General features: G+C 32.7%; 2 protein-coding genes and 1 long non-coding RNA gene across 4 annotated transcripts; 2 read left to right on the top strand and 1 right to left on the bottom strand.

The window, feature by feature from the left end:
• Positions 1-4,879: 4,879 nt before the first annotated feature.
• On the top strand, positions 4,880-6,412 carry LOC107903172 (S-type anion channel SLAH1). The gene is made up of 2 exons (XM_016829216.2): positions 4,880-5,825; positions 5,944-6,412. The coding sequence occupies exons 1-2, from the start codon at positions 4,920-4,922 to the stop codon at positions 6,238-6,240; spliced, it is 1,203 nt and encodes a 400-aa protein (XP_016684705.2). The 5' UTR covers positions 4,880-4,919; the 3' UTR covers positions 6,241-6,412.
• Positions 6,413-10,731: 4,319 nt separating this feature from the next.
• Positions 10,732-12,752, top strand: LOC107905485 (S-type anion channel SLAH1). The gene is made up of 2 exons (XM_016832143.2): positions 10,732-11,663; positions 12,297-12,752. The coding sequence occupies exons 1-2, from the start codon at positions 10,818-10,820 to the stop codon at positions 12,570-12,572; spliced, it is 1,122 nt and encodes a 373-aa protein (XP_016687632.1). The 5' UTR covers positions 10,732-10,817; the 3' UTR covers positions 12,573-12,752.
• A 9,576-nt stretch (positions 12,753-22,328) lies between these two features.
• LOC107903173 (uncharacterized) lies at positions 22,329-24,755 on the bottom strand. 2 transcript variants are annotated; one of them, XR_001685718.2, is made up of 3 exons: positions 24,686-24,755; positions 23,308-23,379; positions 22,329-22,551 (listed from the first exon to the last, which is right to left on the bottom strand). It is a non-coding gene; the product is annotated as an uncharacterized lncRNA (long non-coding RNA). The 2 variants fall into 2 exon arrangements; XR_001685719.2 differs by having other exon boundaries at positions 24,662-24,754.
• Between the last annotated feature and the right edge of the window lie 587 nt (positions 24,756-25,342).

Below are 25,342 nucleotides of genomic sequence, written 5' to 3'. Positions count from 1 at the left end.
TTGCATTAGGTTCCAAAGCAACACTTCTGACCATCCTTTCTTCTCTCACCTTTCTTGCTAGATTGCGATTTCTTTTTTTATATTATTAAAATTAAATTTTCAATAAAATGTTATACCATAAAAGAGGTAATTTTCTTTATTCACATAAATGCGTATGGTGTAAATTAAAAATATGGAAAAGTCTGCTAAAAAAACAAAAAAGAAAAAGGCCTTGTCGGATCTTGAACGTTTTCCCTAATTTGAGTCTTGTCAATCAAACTTATCTTTTATGATTTTATTTTAGGATACCAAATATTTATGAATTCAAATTAGAGGAAGAAGACCTTTAGAATTTTTTTTTTTAAACTTAGTATTCCACACATCTTTTTAATCTAAACTAAAACCGAGATTTTGATTTGATAAAAGGCAAAGATAGTGGGAAGAATAATGAGCATCAAAATTTGAGTTGCAGATAATGATCAACACCCATTTTCCTCAAATTGAGTGAAAGTTAAACGGCTGTAGAATTTGAGTAAACCATCCGTCGTTAAAGTGAACTCAATGCCAAAATGGGGATATATGACATAACTTAAAGATAAAAAGGGGAGACCGAGAGAGAAAGAGAGAGAGAGCGACCAACAAAAAGATAAAAACAAAAAAGAGAGATGGGTTTTAATTGGAAGATTGAATGATGTGTGAGGGTCTCAATAATTGTGTCTGTGTTTTTGCCTCTCGAGCCCTGCGCTTTGCTTTGCATTGCTTTCTCCTGGTTGGTTGACTCTCTCAGGGCCAAGCGTTTCCCCTTCCAACACTTAATTTATTTGTAATTTGACATTATTACATTAAGGTGCAATTGTCCCGAGTTGGAATTGTCGACTTTTTTCAATAATACGAAATTGTGCATCTGGTGTTAGATGGATGCAGTGAAATTGCACGTTTAGGGGTCATAAACACAATTACTTTCGGCATAATTTTTTAGAGATATTTTAATGACAGATCTAAGATTAGATGACTTAAAGTGATGTTTCATTACGATTCCTTTTCTTTTTCCCCCTCTCATGGGTTTGGAACTAGTCATCTCATTTCATCATGAACTCGACAAAGCTAAATAGCTAATAAGCTTAGCCATCCATTTAGCAAATGACTATAATTTATTTGTAGTTTTTTCTCTATATGCTCTTTTTTCATTTTTTAAACTCTCATTACTAATCATTAGCTTTCCGTCCTTTAAAAAGAGAAAGACAAAAGTGTTGTACTGTTCATCAAAGCCAAAATTTTTGTTGTACAAAAGATTGAACCATATGACCTAGCAAAGACCTATTATATCAGTCATTAAAATAGAACTATAATAACCCTAATTCCACTAGATTTCTGTGTGGGGTTTGAACATTTCCTTGACCCTGGAAATCAAAATTTTTTTTAAAAAAAATGGAAAATTTACAAGGGGTTGTGTGAAGTCACGTCAAACTATAGACTTTCCATCAATGGCCAGATGATGCCTGCCCACTATGTCGTTAAGTAGATGGGAAAAAAAATTTCATCGAATCAAAAATTGTTTTTTGGGGACGAGAATATATAGTAATACATACGAAACCTTTCACAGTTTTAATTTCCAAAGAAGATTCAAGGGAAGGGAATATATGAACAGAGCTGCATATTAAGACTGTTTGAAAGTTTGAAACCCTTAGGTCCCCTTTATTGAAAAGCCAATTGTGGGGTTTGTTTCTGCATTCAGGTGATTTAGTGCAGGCCCTGGCTTCTTTTATTTCTCCTGAACCTTTAATCTCTCTTCATTACACGTTCTCCAATCCATGTGTGAGGTCTGGCCTAGCCACCATATCTTGCAAATTAAAATTGCATTACCTTTGCCATAATAATAATAAGTAGGATTATTATCCTATTCATCGTAAAAAAATTATATCAAAACAGTTTAAAATGATATAATAAATAACCATCCTCGAATCAATTACTAAATTTTAATTTTTACTTCATTGTGAACAAAATAATTATTTATAATATTATTGACATTAAGATAAAAAACTTCTCTTATCAAATGTCCTTTTAATGAACAGAATAATTATTTATAACATCATTAAAAATGGAATAAAAAACTTCTATAAGTGAATCCCTGTGTCATCAAGTGTCAATTTATCACTGTTTTTGTACACTTTAAAGAGATATGGCATCATTATATATGTTTTTCAATATAACGTTTTCTACATTATTCTTTATTATTCAGTTCTAAAAAGGTTCACGTGATTTTGCATATATAGATACAAATTCAGAGAGGGATTAATGAAAAGATGGGCATAAAAGATAGTAGTAGTAGTAGTAGTAGTAGTAGAATGCCTTTAGAAACTACCTGTAAAAGAGTGAACCGGGGACCCCAAGCCGGCTATTAAACTCTCCTATTCAGGGTACATGTAGGGGTCCGTCTCCAAATCACACACGCACACAGGCACAGCTGAGCCCCACCCTACCTAGCGTTAACCAATGCCGCCTAGCTCAACCACAAAGGAGGGCCAGAGGAGACACTGCGTACAATTTAGGTGAAGGTTTTTAAAGTGCAGTGGGTGGGGAGATATAGGTATATAGAGTCATAGCCTTTATCCACCCACTACTCTTTGTTATATCATACAACGTCCTTCTGGTTTCAAGACCTTTGAAAATACGTATTTTTTTTTAAAACCCTTTAGTCTAACATGGTTAGGTAAAACTTGAAATTTGCTTTCACATTCATCTACGTACAATTCTACAACTTTTGGCATCGGGATTTGGAAGATTTTCGAACGTTTACGCTATGTTTAAATTGAGGGAATTAAGCAGGAAAAATAGGAAACCTCCTTTTATTTCAATAACATTTTAATTAAATTAAAAGAAAATGGGATGCTTTTATATATATATATAAATACCATTCAACTTTTTCATAACTGCAAATCATAGAAAAAGAGAGGAAGTGAAACTTCAAAAAAAAAAACCAAATCAAATCTGAATATCAATATTACCATTTCATATTCATCAAAATAACTATTGCTTTTGTAAACTCATATACTTCACGTAGTTGACATTGAAAATTATAGCAAAATTATTCTACTTATTTTTTGTTGTTCTTTTTATAAGCTTTAAATTCATTAAACCAGAAAAGGGAGAATTTATGGAGAAAAAGAATACATCATCTGTAAACGTTTAATTCCTAACTCTTAATATCTCAAGCTATACAAAGAGTAATATTGACAGTTTCTTATTTCTTTCCCTCCATGTTCAGTACACGTGAGCATTTCATGCCAATTTAAGAGAGTTTTGCCTTTCAACCTTGCAAGTAACTAGTACTGGATTTTTTGTTGTTTTCCTATATTTTTAAAATAATATTCATTAAAATGCATAGTTTTCTTCTCTTTTTTTACCCAAACTATAAGGACCAACATTTATTTCCTTTCCTTCCCTTTTTATCAAGCATTTTGAATAAGGGAAAAGATGCCTTATTTCATTTCTTTTAAAAACCCTTTTTCTTTTTTCTTTCTTTTCTTTTACTAATTATCCATCAAACATAGCGTTAGAGTGGGTTCAAAACAATGGGGTTGGGAGGGAATGGGGTTAGAGTGGACCCACTGGGCTTTTGCATGTGATGGACATGATTGAGAGGATTTATAGGTCGAAATGTATAGGGCATTAGGTTTTTGCTCTTTAAGCATATTATTATTTGAGTAAATAGGCGTTGCATGACATATTTGTCTCAGAGGGAGGTTACAAAACTCCTTATCACGTGCCTACTACTTTAACCTTTTGACACAAACCTAAAACCGCTTGCCTCTTAACCACAGATGCCTCACAAAAGAAACTTCTTTTTTTTTTCTCATTTCCCCCAAAGGTCTTTTCTTCTTTAAGAAAAGCCGCTACTGTTACTTGCTATTTGTTACGATGGTTCCTTTTAAGTTTAAAAAACCCAACACTTTATATTTTTTTACAAGTTGATATTCTCAAGGAACGGTGGGGACACCCAACATTTACTCCACTCCGAAAAGCAAAATCCAGTATCCCATGGGCCTCCACTGTTGGAACAATATTTCATTCGTCTCCGGGTTTTATTTCAATAAATTGAGTTTCTAATGGTAGGTTCGCTCTTGCATGGCGGGCTCAAGTGTTAAGAGAATATGCTGTTAACCTAAATTATTATATTCTCCAAACCCTAAATCCGCGCTCTTTTAAACCAAATGACTTCATTTCCTACAAATTCTATAGGTTCCGTCCAGTTGCAATAATTTATAAAATTTTAAATTAATAATAGGAAAATTATACTTTAATCCCTCTAAAAATGATAAAAAATTTATCGTAATTTTTTTTATTAAAATAATAAAGAATTACATTTTTACTATTATAAAAATATATAATTTAATTTCAACCCAACAAAATTTTCTTACTCCGCCACTAAATCTTCTCTATCTCGACTCCAAGATTAAGATTTTAACAAGCTGGTGAATATATAAAATGAACATTTACAGTTAAAGTCGTTTTGGTAATGAACATGAATTCCTAGTGTCAAGTGGACAGTACATTCATGGTATACGTTTAAAATATTCAAGACGGAAATGGAGAAAAAGGGTCCATTTAACAGACATTTTTTATTAGTGATAAACGTATCTTCCCTCGTCATTTTCTGTGGGGAAAAAAATAGTATTACAATCCAAATTTGACTGCTTTGCTTCAATTAGCAATTTGCACTTTGATGGCCCCTAATTACAGTTGTGCTGTTTGACCTGCAACAGTTTGGATATATATCCCCTAATTATAGTCAAGGCAGTACTTAGTATATTTCTAAAATTTTTTAATGCTTTACTGTGTACTTCGCCTTTGCTCAACCCCTATAAATCACCATGCTAACCAAGAAAAATCTCTTCAAACTCATAGTTCATCTGAAAACAAAGTTCACTCACCTACATTTTATGCTAATGGCCATCGTAACATCTCAAACCGTGCTTCAGCTCGTAGTAGACAGTACTGTATCCCACACCAGCAGCATCGATTCTACCCATCAAATTCAATGTAGTAGCCTCTCAACCATTGCTGCTCGGCGTATCAAGGAATCATTCACCACCGTCTTAACCAAATTCCATGCTGGTTATTTTAGGGTAAGCCTATCTTTGGGTGGCCAAGCTTTATTATGGAAGACGTTAATAGGGCCAACCGATAATAAAAGCACTTTTAGACTTGCCCTCCATACGTTTCATCCCAGAGCTTTTACTCTACTCTGGTCTTTCGCACTCGTTACCCTTGTTTTGCTTTCCATTCTTTACCTTTTGAGGTGTTTATTTTACTTTAAGATGGTGAAAGACGAGTTCTTGCACCATGTAGGGGTCAACTACCTATTTGCTCCATCCATTTCTTGGCTTCTTTTGCTTCAATCAGCACCCTTCTTTTGCTTCAACAACCCATACACATACGTAGTTGTCTGGTTGGTTTTTGCGGTTCCTATCGTGGTGCTCGACGTTAAAATCTATGGCCAATGGTTTACTAAGGGCAAAAAGATTTTGTCAGCGATTGCAAATCCGACGAGTCATTTGTCAGTTATAGCGAACCTGGTCGGTGCACAAGCGGCGGCAAATATGGGGTGGAATGAGAGTGCCATTTGCTTTTTCTCACTAGGGATGGTGCATTATTTGGTGCTCTTCGTGACGCTATACCAGCGTTTTTCAGGCACCGACCTGCTTCCAACGATGTTAAGGCCGGCTTTGTTCTTGTACTTCGCAGCACCCAGCATGGCGAGCTTGGCTTGGCAATCTATTGCTGGTTCTTTTGATACTGCTTCAAAAATGCTCTTCTTTCTCTCGCTCTTCCTCTTCATGTCACTGGTAATTAATTAATATATGCTAAAAGTTACAGTCAATTAAGTCATTAAGGTAATGGCACAGCTTGAAGCTTTAAAACATGGTTTTGTTTTGTCTAATAGTCATAGTGGTATTGGGACAGGTTTTGAGGCCGACACTGTTTAAGAGATCAATGAGAAGGTTCAATGTGGCGTGGTGGGCTTTCTCGTTTCCCTTGTCAATGCTGGCTCTGGCTTCAATGGAATATGCAGAAGAAGTGAAAAGCGACGCTGCAAATCTCCTAATGCTTCTTCTTTTAACATCTTCTGTCATCGTCTCCGTTGGTTTGATCATTTTCAGTCTGCTCAACACCCTCATATTGGTCTTACCCCACAATTCCGATCCTATTTCAAGGTGGCCAACACTACGCAGCAATTCAACAACTACAGGAAGTGTTTAATTAGATTAAAAGATTATGTGTAAAACAATTGTATATACGTATGGTAAATGGTCTCTCATCTCTTATTTGAGAAATTTAATTTATTTATTAATTACATAAAAGATGATGGACATCTTAGATGTTGAGTTACCCGTTTTATTATTTTTTATAATTGAATTTGTATACGAAATCGAAAAGAAAACATGATACAAAGTGTAGCCATACATTTTCAATTGTGCCTTCTACCCCACATTCTACAAAGACATTTATTTACATCTATAATAATGGTATTTACATTACAAACTTGCACTGTGCGACAATCAATTAAAAAAATCTCTTGGGTTTTCCCTCAATGCTTCATCGCATTTATCTCCCACCAAATACAGGAGATAGTAAGAGATATTGTGAAATTTTCTGAATATATCAAAAGAACTTCAACTCTACACAATGGTTTCTCCCTCCACCTAATGTCATCAACATTAACTGTAACTCTTCATTTATTGGAGATTTTAATATGATGGGACTTGTGGCTGTTGTGAGAGATAGTAATGACGACATTATTGATGGTATTAATGCACAATAGCATGATCATTGAACACATTTGTGGCTAAAAACTCTAGCAATTAGGTTAGGTTAGCAAGATATCATTATTGAATTTGATTGTTTAAAAGCCATGAGAATGTTGAGAGGAAGCTTGGGGTGTTTTTGTGGTTGCCGGAGATATTGCATCACAAACTAATTTTGATTCTATTTGTTTTAATCATGTATTGAGATAAAAAAATATAGCGGCTGAATTGCTTCTGGTTCTTGCCCCTCATACCGGTCATTTTCCATCCTAGAAGAACTTAAAAGACTGTGGTAGATAGATGCTGTCCAGGTAAACCAAGTCATAAAGGTTTTACCATTGAAAATTTGGATTTCCCAGTGAATGTCATATTGAATATGGCTAAAGTTCCAAGTCTGCCAAGGAATCTAAGAAAATTTTGCTACTTTTTAGTGAGAAGCATATCAGACTATTCGAAGCAATCCACACAACATTTCCATTTGCATTTCTAGGCCGAAAAAGAGAAAAGGTTTAAGTTATGGGCGAGATCTCTTAGGGTTCTCCATTACCTCCACTACACATTTTAATATAATTCAATTGGTTCACACTACTCTCACAGTTGGTCTAGTTAGATATAAAGTGCGCATGTCAGCAATGATAACTTTTTGTCTCAAATTACTACCTCTTTATCAATTTGGAGAGAAAAAAAAGAACATGATAAGTATAGGATGGAAGTGAACAATCTATGGGATTTTTGGATAAGTTAATAATGTAGGTGTCCAAGTCGCTGACAGTTTTTTGAGAGTAACAATTCAAATTTTCCACTTGCATTAACGTTGATGCTTTAGCAACTTGTGCTTTGACGTTTGCCAATAATCTTTGGAATGTAGACTGACTGGCTGCAACAAATGCATCTTTTTTCTTATTTTTGAAGTTGAAAGCGATTTCTCGGTATACGTAAGGACAAGTACAAGGTACCAAATCAATTGACGGCCTAACAATTATGTGAAGGAGATTGGTGATATGATAAATGGAAATGCGCTTTGAGATCACCTACCTTTTACTGCCTGCATACTTATCACGTATAGCCTCCAAATCATTCATTCCAAATATATATCTTCTCTCTCTTTAGGTCTAAAAAATTGTCAAAATTCTTAAATTTTTGAATAAATTCAAATACCAGAAAAAGTTTATTCAAAGATGTTAAAATCTAGGTTTGTCCTTAGCTCTTTGATGGATGAAAAATATGTTTTGAAAAATAAAAAAAATCAATATTCATTTTTTTAAATACAAAATTAAATCTCAGAATTTAACAAATTACATGCCGTATCCCCATATTTTGATAAAAACTTATCATCCTTGCCTATTAAATAACATCATCAATACGATATTCCTTAATCTTGGGATTTTCTTTTTGTCTTGCCCCACCGCCATCTTTTGTTTTCTTTGTTTACGACTTATCCTTTGTCAATTATTGTTTTCTCCATGTTTGGTTGCCTCTGTCCATGGATGTAGAGTTTCAGAATATGTTGTTAGAGGAAAGGGAAAGACGAGATCTAATGACATGCTACGAGTTTTCCATTTGTATTTCTATGACTAAAGATCAATCTGACTACTGTATATTCATGACATTTTGCATTATATAATGTTGAGATAAGTTATTAATGGTTATTGAGTTGAAATGCTTTGGTTGAAAGCTGAATTTCAAAACAGGGACTAAATTGAATAGAATAAAAGATTGAAAATTTGACGTATAAGAATACGACAGATCAATTATCGGTGAGTCCTTTTGGAGCCTCGACTAGCTGAAGTTGTTGCTGTTAAAATATTCTTTTGTGGCTTCAGCAAGAAGGTATGGATTTAGTTATCATTGAATTGGATCGCTTGCTGTTTTTAATGCTTTGACTCGTAGTTTGATTATCGCTGGGTTCGGATTGGCAGTTGCCGACTGTAAGGAGCTTAAAGCTCCATTTTGTAACTTGGTTTTTTCTTGGACGAGAAAAGACAATAATAAGGTGACACACACTGTGGCTCGAGCTACTCTCTAATTTACAAGCTTTTCCATTTGGGATTTACTTTTAGAGTTCTTTATCCCTTTTCTTAATTTGAATGTCTTTATTGTGACGGGAATTTAAGATCGAGTGTATAGATAAGTCTCTCGACTTGGATTTAAATTAGTTCTCTCCTCTCGTTTGACTTTTCTCTTTGTGCTTGATTGTTTTTATAACAAGATGTTTTTCTTTCAAGGGAAAAAAAAATTGGGTTTTTTTTTTGAAGAACAGAAAAGAAACATTGAGGGCCCTAAAAAAATATTAGTATCTATATGCGGAAAACAGCTAATAATCTGATGTATGATATGGAGAACAGCTAGCATATAAGTATGATTTGGATTCATAGAAGATAACAACAAGCAAAGGATGTTAACGTTAAATTTATAATCGATCCGCCTAGGGATGAACTTCACAATAAAGAAAAATTTAATCCAATGAAGCCGTCGATATGTTTAGATTCGGTAGAATAGATATATCTTGAAAACTGATAATTCCAAGCTTGTCTGTTCTTGCAACTGATCCATATATGTCAAAATCAAAATTTTGTCGCTTGCTATTAAACCAAGATTTAGATAACAGTGGAAGTCAAATTGATTGTGAAAGGGGTTTGGTTAGTTCAAGCTGTCAATTCCCCCTCCATGAATGAAGTCAAGCAGCTTTTAAGTTGAGGAAATTTCCCCCAACAACTGTAGCAAAGAATAGAGTTGTCTTGTCCGTCCGTGTGAAGAACCTCTTCCTTTCATAGCTTAGCAGCCTTTCCACGGAACTCTCTTTCTGAGACTTCATTTTCAAGACGTCCCATCCTATTTATCCGAACAACTTGCGAAAGACTTTGGTTCAAAATTCCAAATTTTTCTTATTTTTATTTAGGGTTTTATACTTGAATGTCTATTTACACGATTTCTAGTTGTTTTGTACATTGTTCTGTTCTCCATTTTAACCTTAATTAAACCTTTCCATGAATTCTGTGTTCACATCTGCCAAAAAATTTTAAGTAGGTTAAAACTTCCAATTTAAAAATCTCATCAATAATTCAATTTTTTTTAAAATAAAAATGTGAAAAGATTTATTTTTTAGACTAAAATTTAAAATCTTGTCAACGTATAGTGATTAGCCACATATTTTGACCATTTTGTTCCTTATCAAAGCGGAAAAAATAAAGAAAATGAAAGATAGGAATAGCAAATTAAAAGCCAGCCAAGGTATTTTGGGTTTGCAACTGCTATAGTTTAAATAAGGTGTTCAACGTCACCATAAAAGCCCATTGGCAAGCCATGATTCGATTGGATTAATGGCCTGAAAGTGTTTGGCCTGACTGCCGTCAGGCCTGCGTGAGTCTGCGGCAACATGATTCCGATGCAAACAATCGTTGGTCCTCTCCATGTTTCCCAAGAGAAATCAGAAACTGAACCAATTCTTGGGAGTGCTAAACCTAGGGTAGCGTAGACTCCTTGTTTGCTAGTGTCTCAGCTCAGCGCGGCTCCCTGGATCTTTCAGTTCTATTCTATGAAGAAAAAACCGAGTTTGTTATTAATTATATGGATGTTCAACGTTCAAAACGTGACGATGGAACATGCAATATGAAAAAGAAAAACTGGCTTATTCACACCAATCACATTTTATTGCTTTTGGTGATCTCATGTCTTCCACAGGAAATACAAATTTGAAGTCTGCATTTTATTACCCTCACCGTCAGCCGTCATGAGTCGCGACAGCTTACGAAAATGCCTCCCTTTTTTTCTCAATTTCTCAGTAATAGGTCTGCGGGGTGTATCCATTTGCACGCAATGCATCTTGCTGGGGATATTACCTTCCCTATATAATTTTATTAAAATATCCTGAATTTCCAAGGTAATGTCTACTCAACATGCAATTCAATATTCATCCGTCCGTATTTTTTTTAATGTCTCAATTTGTCTCACTCCTTATCACCGATCTCTACATAGCTCTATAAGAGGCGAGCCATAGCGTGAACCAGATTTCGGCTCAAATTCATCGAGTTCATGATCCGATCAATGGCCAGCCAAAGATCCCAACCCGAGGTCAACACTCCTCAGAGCAGTAGGTTTACCGACAGGATTAAGCGTTCATTAAGCTCCATCTTAACCAAATTTCATGCAGGTTATTTTAGGATAAGCCTTTCTCTAGGCGGCCAGGCTTTATTATGGAAGACTCTGATCGGACCAACTCATGACAAAAGCACTCTAAGGCATTTGGTCCACAAGTTCCACCCCACTGCTTTTCTTGTATTGTGGTCTTTCGCTCTCTTTATCCTAATTTTGCTTTCTCTTCTTTACATCTTGAGATGCTTGTTTTACTTTAAGATGGTCAAAGCAGAGTTCTTGCACCATGTAGGGGTTAACTACCTTTTCGCTCCATGGATTTCCTGGCTCCTTTTACTCCAATCAGCTCCATTTGCCACACCAAAGACAACCTCCTATTACGTACTCTGGTGGTTCTTTGCGGTCCCCGTTGTGGCACTCGATGTGAAAATTTATGGGCAATGGTTTACCAAAGGGAAGAAGTTTCTGTCAACGGTGGCAAATCCAACGAGCCAAATATCAGTTATCGGGAATCTGGTGGGAGCACTAGCTGCAGCAAGTATGGGGTGGAAAGAAAGCGCCGTTTGCTTGTTTTCACTGGGAATGGTGCATTATTTAGTGCTTTTGGTGACTCTCTACCAGCGGTTTTCAGGCAGTGATCGGATTCCAGCGATGCTTAGGCCGGTTTTCTTCTTGTTCTTTGCTGCACCGAGCGTGGCAAGCTTGGCTTGGGAATCCATAACTGGTGCTTTTGATATCGCATCCAAGATGCTTTTCTTTCTATCCCTTTTCCTCTTCATCTCTCTGGTAATGTATATAAATCGGAAAATACTGCATATCAAGATACTGTCATGCAGTAATGTGCTAGTTAGCATCGTAGACTTAAGTGGTACTATAAATCGGAAATTTTTTAAGTCATTTCATGGTTCATACGGGACTAAAGTATATTTGGTCCCCAAGGCCATTTTTATTTGTTTTGGCATATTCAATGAAAAGAACTGCTAATATTTTAAGGTATGCCACTTTTCATCCTTGCATCACCAGTGGTCCTTCCAGGACCCTTTATATTATTTTAATCTTGACCGTTTTCGTCCCGGTTTGATCAGTACTCAGACTCGGAATGGTGTAGTATTGAATAGGTTTATAGAACTAATGCAATAGCTTTATACATATATTATATACAGGGGGATAGACGGGGGTTGTCCCTAAAAATGGAAAATTTTCCATTTAGACTTTTTATAATTTATAAAATTTAAATTAATAAAAATAAAATTATACTTTGACTCTTAAAAATGATAAAATTTTTATTTAATCCTTTAAAAATTATAAAGTTATTATATTTTTACTATCATAAAAATATATAATTTAATTTCAGCTTAAAAAAATTAAATTTTCTTTACTTCGCCCTATTATATATTGAGTTTTTGTGGTATTGAATAGGTTTGCCGGCCAGCTCTTTTCAGGAGATCGATGAGGAGATTCAATGTTGCCTGGTGGGCTTACTCATTTCCCTTGACCATACTGGCGCTAGCTTCAACCGAATATGCAGAAGAAGTAAAAGGCAGCATCGCACACCTCCTTATGCTTCTTCTTTTAGCTCTCTCCGTTTTAGTCTCGCTTGGTCTCACCATATTCACGCTGCTAAACACTAGAATGCTATTACCCGACAACGATCCAATTTCCACTCTCCACCATTTACCAACAGTTTCTCCATAATCTAAAAAGCCCCGGATCGAAGAAGCAGCAGAAGTCACCTGCAATTAATATTATGTACTAGGTCTCGTTTACTAGTTGTCGAGGCTATAAAATTTGCAGTTTGTTTGTAGATATTGTAAGCATGCTCATCTGTAAACAGTCCCATTTCTTTGTAAGAATAAAATATTAGACATCCAAAAATGATAGCTTGGTGATCTACGTTAATCGAGATTTAAATATTGAGGAAAAGAAAATGTGCCGATTCCCTTCAGGTTTGGAAGCTTATGATGTGTATACTTAAAATAAGATTTTACCTAATTCGATAATATCTTCATATAATACTGCCGTTGAAATTCGATTTGTATGACTTTTAGATTACATATAGATTTGGACGATTTGAATTGCTTAAATCATCTGATACGTTTGTTCAATTAATAAAAGGCATGGGAAAACATATATATGGTAATCCCTAGATGAAGTCGAGAAAAGAACAAATGTAGCACAATCATCTTGAAAATGGTATTATATCATGAAGGTGACTAGTAAGTTAACCAGGGATGTTGATTGGACAGCATAAACTTTTAATTTAATGTTTATAAAATTTTAAACTTGTCTACTTCCTAGGATTAGGTGCACAACTTATGACTTTATGTTCAGAGTCATGATATTATATGGTAACTTGTTTTATTATGTTGTTCGCTACCTCAAATTTGACGAGACATGTCAAAATCAAATGTTTATGACTTTTTTCCTGCTAAAGAAGTTTATGCATTCATCTGACCTCAATTTTTGGTAATATATTATTTAGTTACTATAAAATTAACGCGTACATACTTAATTTCAAAAAATTATAAAATAGTTATTAAATTATATGAAAATTTTTATTTAAATTATTATTAAAATCGCTAATGTATGGCATTTTCGTTCGCACCGCTTACATTAAACGAAAGTTTTTTTTTCTTTTTTTTACAGTTTAGTTTTTTTTCCATTAAATAACCTTGAATGTTATAAATTTACGAATTAAAATCTAAACAGCTTTCTATATCGATCTTCAACATTGATCGTTAGATTAACTTGGATTTAAGATATGTTTTTCTATTCGTCGATGAGTATTAACCCACTGTACCAATTATTGAATCATCGGTTAGAGTTGGACTTTAAAATAATAATAATAACTCAACAGTCTAGTGACTTAAATAAAAGCTTTCAAATAGTTTGATAACTTAAATGAAAATTTTAATAGTTTAATGACCATTTTATAAATTTTTGAAGTTAAGTGACTAACACATAAAACTCTAAAAAGTATATATAAAATAGGAAATATAAAGAATATTCACTCTACCTTAACTGTATTAGAGAAAAAAGGATAATAACCCAGTTGCTGTCTTCCAACAATACAGTTTGCATATAAGGATAAACTGCATTTTCATTAATTACATGGGATGTTGCCTTTCTTCCAAGTTGCATGCAACCTAGAAACGTAATTCAATATTATTGTCTATATATCAATTTCTCTACACAAGTTGCTTGTATTTCAATTTGGATTGGAAACCGATATTTAGCTCCCTTACAAACGCTAGCTTCCAACAGTATTGTGCCCTTGTTTATCTTATATCCCTTATGTTCTAAACTCTCCCTCCAACTTGGTTTTTTGCTCCAGTTCTTAATTCCACCCTTTGCTGCTACTGGTGTATAAATTTCAAACATGGAAAGTATGGGGGCATCGAACAACAGATAAAAACCTTGTCATTGTCCATGTGATGGGTTCGTTCATAGATATGCATCAGCATCACAATTGATGACATTTAAGACAGCCTGGAAGTCACAACATTGCACATGGAATTCACTGAAACCGGTCTAAATTAATTCTGGTTCCCGTTTATATCATCGTCATATGCAGTATGCTTTAACGGCTTGGTCATCTTCAGTTTTAGATGGTCCAGCTCCTGATTTGGTTAGTGCACCCACCCCCAAAATCCACCTTTCATTGGTGCCATAAATAAAGCTTACCAACTCCATATAAAGTTCAGCTTAGAGATTTGTACCTCTCTAAAACTTTATTGCAATTCTATTAGATGCAGGAAGAATGTTGACTCAGCTTTATTTCAAGATGGTCAAGCCCCTTTTTCTCCTCCACATATAAAAGAGTAAAAACAGAGTACGAGGTCTAGAACAGAGAGGTCCTGGGTTAAGTCACAGAATTTATTAAAAGATATTGGAAATGTAGTCGTACTTTTACTTCATTAATAAACCGATTTGCATGAAGTAATAGGTTATGGAAAATAAGAAATTGATGTCTTGGGATTATATGATGAGTAAAAATTTCAAGATGGCTAAATCTTAATTTGGGTGAGTTGGAGCCAAGCCCATGGAAGTGTTGGTGCCCCTTCTTATTCTTCCAGCCCAAGGATTGGCCTAAGGTCGCTAACTCTTGACCCTCAAGTGAAGGATGTTAAATTTTGCAGCCGAAGTGCTGGAGAAGCAAACGGGCATGGGTGTGGCCACTGGCCGAGTGGGGAACCCAATTTTTTCTGGAGCAAACGATTTGTTGGACCTCAATTATTTCTTTAGAGTGTTACAATTTTCTTAGCTGATAAATCTTTTTAAGTGCGTTGTTTTGGCAGCAATAAAATTAAGTTAAAATAATTAACTTTTAAGAGATTTAAGAATGTTTCTAAAAATTTGTGCTATTTATTCGGTAAAAGCACATACCTTTTAATAGATGATAAAACGAAACCTGATAAAGTTACCCAATAAGAGAGAAATTTATTGATTTTCTTCTGAAAGATTCAATTTTCAATTGTAATACAGAAGCCTTAATCTTCATTTTTCTTTTCAATTCTTTTCCCAGGTTTCCTTTTCTTGAAAGAAAAAAAATCAACTAAAGTTGTCTTGTTTTATCTCAGTCTTTTCATTTTTTCCCCATTGCGAATTAAGATATGAGTAAATTATATGTCATGTATTTTTACTTTTCTTCATTGTAAGTTTTATTTTTCATTGACTGTTATATATAAAACACTCAAATGTTCTTTTCTTATTTATTGATTTAAGTTATATTAATTAAATACATTATTAATGATGTAACCAAAACTTACATGTTTTTGATTAACACAAATTATACTTATCTTTCTTCCTTAACTCGTACATTTATCGAACATAGTAATATGTCATTTCAAATAATCATAATATAGAAGTTGTGAAGATATCTAGAGATATCTAATATCGTTTATAGATTTTCTAACAACTGGTGTAAGAGTCATTTTTGTCTCTGTCTTGCTGTTTTAAATTTTCTATGTATATATTGGGAGATGGTTGATTAATGAAATCGGGTTTGAACGAGGTTGAATTGACCTGGCTAAAGGTTGAAGATGAGGAAAATGACATTGTCGTCTAATTGTGATAAATTTTTAAAAAATATTCTTAAAAAATTTGAATTTTTTTTATTAATTGAATTTTTATGCTTGATTTTATACACAACTAAGTAAAATGTATGTTATACTTGTATTATTATCCAATTGCTTCGTTTAAATGTATGTTATACTTATCTGTCGCCAGAATAGAGTTACGGAGCATTACCAGACTTTTCAGATCAAATACGAACATTATATAATCATCTAGCATACACATCATAATTTAATCATATTGTCCCTTTTATGAGCCCTCAAGGCCCAAAATATCTGTTAGAAACAAATCAGGTACTCCAAAAATTTTTCGCAAAATTTTAAAAATTTTCCTAGGTGCAGGGGACACACGCCCATGTGTTAGTCGTGTGTCTCACACGGTCCAGTCACACGCCTGTGTGTCTAGCCGTGTGGACTCAAAATGAACCTTAAATATCAAGTTTACCCTTCCCTGCAACCTTAAATACCAAGCAACTCAAAAATCAATCGTTCAATCACTTTAAAACACAATTTAATACCTTTAAAACATGTCAAAACAATCATCCTACTTTCCTAACCAATGTACGCACATAGGTACTTCACATATATTATCAAAACAATCAAATAAAACACCATTTAAGTCAATTCTAAATTCATACCAATTTCAACCCAAATTTACCTATATCATTCACACTTATGCATCAACTTAAACTTTCCATATTAAACATCAACTTAACACGTATAATCATGTGTATAAGTAACCAATATCATCTTATAGCATCATTTACTTTCACTTCCCAAAATGACAAGCATAAGACATCATAAGTACATGCCGATACAAAAAGAAATATACATCACTACGCTTTGAGTTCGAGATTGTTGATGGATGTTGAATCGGCAATCTAACTTTAACCTAACCTGTGCACAAAAAACAAACCGTATGTTGAATATAAACTCAGTAGTATTTCTATAATCCGAATGCTTAAAAGTAAAATAATATAACATACAATAACTATAGTCATACAATTATTCAATTCATAAATAAGGTATTTATAACACATTCAATTTTTATCATTTGCTATCCCACAATATGAACACAAATCATTTAAACAATAATATTGTTAATTCATATTCAATTCATAAATACACAAACCAAGTGTCTCTAACCATATTTCAAATCACCACTCAATATCAATCATAACACTATTTTATTCAATAACCCTTATTAACCTAATACGGACTCGGACGGATACACAGATCCAACAAAAGCACACCAGTTTGGCACCCAATGCCTCATTGAATAATTCGAGGCAATAAGTTGACACCCAGTGCCTCATCGAATAATTTGAGGCAATAAGTTGACACCCAGTGTCTCATCGACTCGAAGTCGAAGTATCCCTGAACTCTTCCAATCCTATGGCATGCCATCTATATTCGACTCAGCCCGATACAGTTAATAAGGTTTCAATTCACTTTTCTAATGCCACAATTATCCAATACTCAATTATTACATAAATCACAATTTCACATACATTCAATTCAATATAAAAATGCTAACACTTATTTTATTTACTTACCATAAACATTTAAATCAAAATACAACAATAAATAATTAAATTCGAATTATATAAATACAAACCAAAATTTTCGAGCTACTTCTCGTCGACTTTATCTTTTCCTTTCTTAGTCGAAGTTTCCGGTACAGCGTTAGCTACGGAAATTAAAACAATTAAAATTCATCAATACAATACAATTGCATATTGAATATTTCAATTTTTTTTCAAATTTTGTCTAAATTCCAATTTAGTCCCTAAATCGAGACTAACTTTATTTCTTCAAAACTAATTTTATATTTTCATTCAATTTTCACTTTAGACTAAATTAAATTCTCTAATTTCACTCAAATCCCTAAATTTCAATATTTTTACAATTTAGTCCCTAATACTCAAAACTTATATTTTATTTTACAATTCAATCTCTTTTTTCATTTCTAACTTAAAATTCTATCAATTTAATCCCAATTACTTAAATTATTCAACATGAACAACATCTAAAAATTCAATATTTTTTAAAATTTCAACATAGGTTAAGTACTATTTAATACTAGGATTCTAAAAACATAAAAATTACAAGAAAATGGACTAAATTGACTTACTAATTAAGCTTTGAACCCTTAAAAATCCTAATTTTTTCCTCCTTTTTCTTTCTCTCTTTTTCTTCTCTGTTTCATTCTACTTTGTTCTTCTTTTTCTATTCTTTTTCTTTCATTTATTTTATGTTTTAATTATTATAACAATATAATATAATAATATTTACTTAAATAATAAGTAAGTAATAATTATTATAAATGTATGTATTTAAATGTTACACATGTCATTACCAATACCACACACTTGTTAATTTGAGGTTTAATTGCTTATTTAGTCTCTTCACTTTTCTCTAATCTATAATTTAAATTTCTCCCTATATGCAATCTAGTCCTTACACCTAATTACTCTTAAATTAAGCAAATTCACCTAATCAAAATCTAATTAACCACACAACTAACTTCGTAAATATTTTTATAAAATATTTACGAATCTATTTTTCGAAAACGGAGACATGAAATACATTTTTTGATACCCGTGACTATTAGGTCGTTATAATTCTCCCCTTTAATAAATTTCATCCTCGAAATTTACCTGAAAAGAGGTGAGGGTACTGAGATCTCATTGTTTCTTTCGGTTCCCAAGTTGCTTCCTCAACACTATGGCTACGCCATAATACTTTCTCTAATGAAACTCGCTTATTACGCAATTCTTTTACTTCTCGTGCTAAAATCTCAACTGACTCTTCTTCATATGGCAAATCAAGTCAAATTTTAATATCTTCTATCGAAATAACATGAGAGGGGTCTACTCGATACCTTCTGAGCATTGATACGTGAAAAACATAATGAATTTTCTGTAATTCCGGAGGCAATGCCAAACGGTATGCAATTGGTCCCACTCTTTCTGTAATCTCATACGGTCTAATAAAACGAGGACTCGATTTTCCCTTTCGCCCAAATCTCAAAATTTTATTTCAATGCGAAACTTTAAGAAATACTTTATCGCCGACAGAAAATACAATATCCCACCGTTTCAAATCTACATATGATTGCTGTCTATCAAAAGCCACATTTAATCTATCTCGAATCTTTTTAACAATGTCTTATGTTTCCTTAATAAATTTCATCCCGATCATTTTTCTTTCATTCAATTCCATCCAACAAACAGGTAATCGACATCTATTACCATGTAAAACTTCATACGGAGCCATTTTAATACTCGATTGGAAACTATTGTTGTATACAAATTCAACCAATGGTAAGTTTTTTTAATAAATATTTACAGAATGACATTAAGGTGGTATTAAAGTTTTATTGAAAAATTTTAACGTTTCGATAGTAAATTAATTAAAAAGGACTAAATTGTGAAAGATATAAAATTTAATCTCTATTTAATTAAATGGGTAATTGATAAAGGAAAAGAGACTTAAATGGTAACTAAACCATGGCCAAAGTTTCCAAGCAGTGGTGTTATGATTGATTCCACTAGCTTTTGGATTAATTGTTCTTTTAGTCCTAATAAGTTTGGGATTAAATTGTAAATAAGTTTATTTAGTTAGAATTTAATTAAATTGAAAGACCAATTGTGAAATTAAACCTTCCTTTGATGGTAATTGTGCCATATATTTATGTGATGGAAAATATGGGAATAGATTTGGTGTTTTAAATTAATTATTAATTAAGGGTAATATGGTAATTTGATGGATTAAATTAAATTAAATTAAATTAAATTAAAAACATAAGAAAAAAAAGTGTGGTTATCATCTTCTTTCCCAATTACTACCGAAAGCTTCCATGAAAATAGAGCTAGGGTTTGGCCAAGCTTTAAAATTCAATCAGTAAGTGATTTTCATCCCGTTCTTAATAATTTTTATGTCTTTGAGATCGTTCCAACTAGATCTAGCTAGCCTGTACCTTCGATTTTGAAACTGTTAAAGATTTTGAAAGTTGTCATTGATAAATCTTGTGAATTTTAATATTAAATGATGAATTTAAGATATTAATTGTTATTAAAAGTATTTTGTTAAGTGATTTTGATAAATTTTTCGATTAAGGATTAATTTGTTAAATTAGTAAAGTACAAGGATTTGTTGTGAAATTATTACAAAAATGGGTTGTATTAAATTCCATGAATATTCAGTTAGCTTGGATTTGTATTAAAAATAGTTAATTTGCATGTTTTGGGTTCAGGGGCTAAATTGAATAAAAGTAAAACTTTAGGGGTAATTTTGTAAAAATGTCAAAAATGACCAAATTGCATGAAATGAATTGTTTTAGTGTCTAAATTAATAATTAATATATTAAATAAAATTATTAATTTAGATCAAGATCGGGTAGAAAATCAAGGAAAATAGAAAATTACTAAAACGCCTCTGAACTTTGGTATTTCTGCAATTTAGCCAGGTAAGTTCGTATAACTAAATTGTATGTTTATATGTCTAAATTGAATGTTATGATTGTGAAATGTATGATTTCTATGTATAAGCATTGATCACATATCTGAATATATCTCACAAGTATTAAGTCCCGTTGAACCTAAGAAATTCGATGAATACAAATGACATTGACATTAAGGGTTCCCGATTGGTTGTGGTCTTGCATGTATTGTGGACACACCACAGCTTGCAAAAGCGTTCCATTATTTAGCTCTTATGAGCATCCTGTTATATGGCTCTCACGAGCTTCCCGTTATTTAGCTCTTATGAACATCCCGTTATATGGCTCTCATGAGCTTCCCGATTAATGGCTCTCTTAAGCTTCCCATTTATGGCTCGTATGAGCTCCCGATAATTGGCTTTCATGAGCTTTCTGATTAATGGCTCTCTGGAGCTTCTCGATATTGGCTTGCATGAGCTTCCTGATTACGACTCTTATGAGCTTCCCGTTACATGGCTCACATGAGCTTCCCATTATATGGCTTGGAAGAGCTTCTTGTTTACATGCTCGTATGAGCATACATGTACATGAATTGATGGATTACAGTTTGTACACTTTGTGTGTACTACTCGTGTATCCAACGATATTCTAAATGGTTCAACAGACAATGTTCTATTATGAGATAGTATGAGTTCGATACGAACTATTACCGAAATATATATATACGAAATACATAGAAATGATGATACATGATATATTGATATAATAAAATGAATGATATATGTTTATGAAGAAATGGTAAGAGAATGATATGTATCACGATATGTACATATATGAATATTTTTTATATGACTCTGCAAGGAAATTATGTAAGTTGAGACGAGTAATAAACTCAAGTGTGACATGTCGAGAAAATAAATTTATCAATGTTAAATTTATATGAAATATGTGCAAGTACACTAACAAGTATTGTTGTTTGATGCTTAGGCAAACACCAAGCTATTGGTTAAATGGTAATATGTTTATTTATATGATGCATTGAAAGGGTAAGTGCTCAAATGTAAATATGCTAGTGCTCATGAAAGAGTGGTAAGGTTTAATTTATGCAATTTATTATGAAATGACTTATCATGCAATTAATTCAAAAAAGGATATGTTTAAATGCACTAGCTTGTGGCTATGGTTGAATGATATGCTTATGACTAGTGTGTTATGCATATGGAATGACTGTGGAAAGTAAAGAAATGCAAATGAAAATAAAGAAAGTTGGAAGAGTTAAAGTTGTTTAAAATACTACTATGCTAGGAATAATATGTATAAGTGATGCTGTGGATTTATTTACCTTGTGAGTTGTTGAATATAATTCATGAGTATTGTGGTATCAATATTGGATTATTCCTGATATATATAAATTTCATATTTGAAATGAATTGATATGATTAAAGTTTATACGAACTTACTAAGCATTCATTGCTTATGTAGTTGTTTTCCTTTACTTTTCAGATTATCGAAAGCTCAATTGGGTTGGAAGCTTGTCAGAGTTATATCACACTATCCATCGGTTCTATCGGTACTTTTGAATGTTTTGATTTTGGTTATAATGGCATGTATAGGTTATTTTTGGCTAAATGTTGGCCTATATGTGTTTGTTGAGTGTAGCCACTCATTTGACTTATGTTTTGGTATTTTGATATGTTCATAATTTGCTTTAAAATGTTGATGTATGGAATGATTTGTGGTTGAATGATGAAAGGCAAAATAGTAGTTGAAAATACATATGAGGTACGTTTTCTAACTTGGTGTAATTTAGTACTATGCTATAGTAAGTGTATATATATTTGTAACACCCCTATACATGCCATATAAACCATAATATGTGTTGCAAAAACTACCGGAACAAGTTGGATAGTGTGGTTTGATGTGTTTATCCAATTAAGCCTCAACTTCTACATTTCATATTAAACCTCAACTTAACACGTTTCATCATGTATATAACTAGCCAACATCATCTTATAACATCATTTACATTCACTTCCCAAAATCACAAGTATAAGACATCCTAGGTATATGCCGACACAAAAAAAATATACATCACCACGTTTTGAGTTCGGGATCATTGATGGATGCTGAATCGGCAATCTGACTTTAACCTAACCTGTGCACGGAAAACAAACTGTACACTGAGTATAAACTTAGTGGTATTTCTATAATCCGAATGCTTAAAAATAAAATAATATAACATACAATAACTATAGTCATACAATTATTCAATTCATAAATAAAGTATTTATAACACATTCAATTTTTATCATTTGCTATCCCATATAGCTTTTCACAATATTAGCACAAATCATTTGAACAACAATATTGTTCATTCATATTCAATTCATAAATACACAAATCATGTGTCTCTAACCATATTTCAAATCACCGCTCAATATCAATCATAACATTATTTTATTCAATAACCCCTATTAACCTGACAGGGACTCGGACGGATACACGGATCTAACCAAAACACACCAGTTTGACACTCAGTGCCTCATCGGATAATTCGAAGCAATAAGTTAACACCAGTGTCTCATCGGCTATGCCGAAGTAAATTGGTACCCAGTACCTCATTGAATTTATCCGAAGTAATAATTTGACACCCAGTGTCTCATCGACTCGAAGTCGAAGTATCCCTGAACTTTTCCAATCCTATGGCATGCCATCTATATCCGATTCAGCTCGATACAGTTAATAGGGTTTCAATTCACTTTTCTAATGCCACGATTATCACATAAGTCACAATTTCACATACATTCAATTCAATATAAAAAATGTTAACACTTATCATATTAACTTACCATAAACATTTAAATCAAAATACAACAATTAATAATTAAATTCGGATTATAGAAATACAAACCAGAATTTTCGAGCTACTCCTCATCGACTTTATCTTTTCCTTTTTTAGTCGAAGTTTTCGGTACAACATTAGCTACAGAAATTAAAACAATTAAAATTCATCAATACAATACAATTTCACATTGAATATTTTAATTTTTATTCATCTTTTGTCTAAATTCTAATTTAGTCCCTAAACCGAGACTAACTTTATTTCTTCAAAACTAATTCCATATTTTCATTCAATTTCCACTTTAAACTAAATTCAACTCTCTAATTTCACTCAAATCCTTAAATTTTGAAATTTTTACAATTTAGTCCCTAATACTCAAAACTTATAATTTATTTTACAATTCAATCTCTTTTTCATTTCTAACTTAAAATTCTATCAATTTAATCCCAAATACTTAAATTATTCAACATGAACAACATCTAAAAATTCAATATTTTCTAAAATTTTAACATAGGTTAAGTAGTATTTAATACTAAAATTTTAAAAACATAAAAATTACAAGAAAACAGACTAAATTGACTTACCATGTAACACCCCCACGCCCGAAACCGTCACCGGAGTCAAGCTTGAGGTGTTACTAAACTTATCTTACCTTTTAAACAACTCTAAACCACTTATTTTAATTTTTGGAATAAACTATTTTTCTGCATCATGGTTGCTTAAAAATTCATTTCTCGAGTTTCAAAACTCAAAATTAAGATCCGTAAATTTTTCCTGAAACTAGACTCATATATCTATCTACTAATTTTTTTCTAGAATTTTTGACTTGGCTAATTAGTACAGTTTATTAGTTAAAGTTTCCCCTGTTTCAAAACTTAACTACACTGGCCTCTTCTTACTACGAGCCATGTTTCTTCCTGTAAAAAAAATCATATGATTAAGCCGTTTGTTTCTCTCAAAACTAGATTCAACAAGGATTCTAACCATATAAATTACACCTTCTAATTAGTTTTGTACAATTTATGGTGAATTTCCAAATTTGAAACGGGGGATCCATAAATCGCTCTGACCCTGTTTCACTAAAACTCAGATATCTCATAAAATATAATACCTTTACCTGTTTTGCTTATTCCATAAGAAAATATACATAATAAGCTTTAATTTCATATATTATTCATCTTCAAACTATGTTTCTGCAATTTTTAGTGATTTTTGAAAGTTACGTCATTTCTGTTACTTGAATCTGTTTTTAGGTTACTTTCACATTTTTCATAATTTTCATGTGATAATCATCAATCAATCATACATATTAATAAATATGTATATCATCGGCTATTTTATTAGCTAATCACTAGCAAGTATTTACACATCATTCATTGTTCATATTATACCAAAAGTAGCTAAGTTTCTATACATGCCATACCCAAAACAAAACGTCTAGTTATACCGAGTTATTTCTTTGATAGTGTGATCGGCCTCCGACGTTTCCTTCGATCCCCGAGTGACTAGATAAGTACTATAAGAATAAGAAAATAAAGAGATTAAGCACTAGGCTTAGTAAGCTTACAAGCAAATAAATCACAACATTCAACATAATGGATAATTATGCATAATATCATCTAACATCATAAATTTCTTTACTTCTCAATTTGTATCTTCTTCTTTATTCCCTTACCTTCTTTCTTACCTGACCTTTCCTTTTTCATAAGTATAATCTACTTTTCCTTTGCTGTTAATTCACTGTAATTTAACTCGTATCCTGACCCGTTGAACCACTCGGAATACTAAGGATACTAGGGTCGTTCCTGTCTATCAATATCCTGCCAATGCCATGTCTTTGACATGGACTTACATGAATTATTCCTGTCTCCAATGCCATATATAATATGGACTTACATGGCTCAATCCTGTCTCCAAAGCCATATTTCTAATATGGACTTACATGGCTCATTTCTGTTCTGTCCTGTCAACTCTAATATCCTAACATTCCTAGGGTTCAACCGGGGCTTTCTAACACTTTTCCTCTGTCACTCCACCTTAAATTCGACTTTACATATTTTCATAACATAAGTATATAAATGCTGGAAATTGACAATAATAATGT

The sequence above is a fragment of the Gossypium hirsutum genome, chromosome D05 (assembly GCF_007990345.1).
Source record: "Gossypium hirsutum isolate 1008001.06 chromosome D05, Gossypium_hirsutum_v2.1, whole genome shotgun sequence".
NCBI classification, from domain to species: domain Eukaryota; kingdom Viridiplantae; phylum Streptophyta; class Magnoliopsida; order Malvales; family Malvaceae; genus Gossypium; species Gossypium hirsutum.
The sequence above is the reverse complement of the archived record's forward strand: the minus strand, read 5'-3'. Positions and strand labels throughout refer to the sequence as shown.

Coding starts and splice junctions, on each gene's coding strand:
- LOC107903172 (XM_016829216.2), top strand. CDS start 4,920: ATGCTAATGGCCATCGTAACATCTCAAACCGTGCTTCAGCTCGTAGTA. Junction 5,826..5,943: donor TCTTCCTCTTCATGTCACTG/GTAATTAATTAA, acceptor GTATTGGGACAG/GTTTTGAGGCCGACACTGTT.
- LOC107905485 (XM_016832143.2), top strand. CDS start 10,818: ATGATCCGATCAATGGCCAGCCAAAGATCCCAACCCGAGGTCAACACT. Junction 11,664..12,296: donor TTTTCCTCTTCATCTCTCTG/GTAATGTATATA, acceptor GGTATTGAATAG/GTTTGCCGGCCAGCTCTTTT.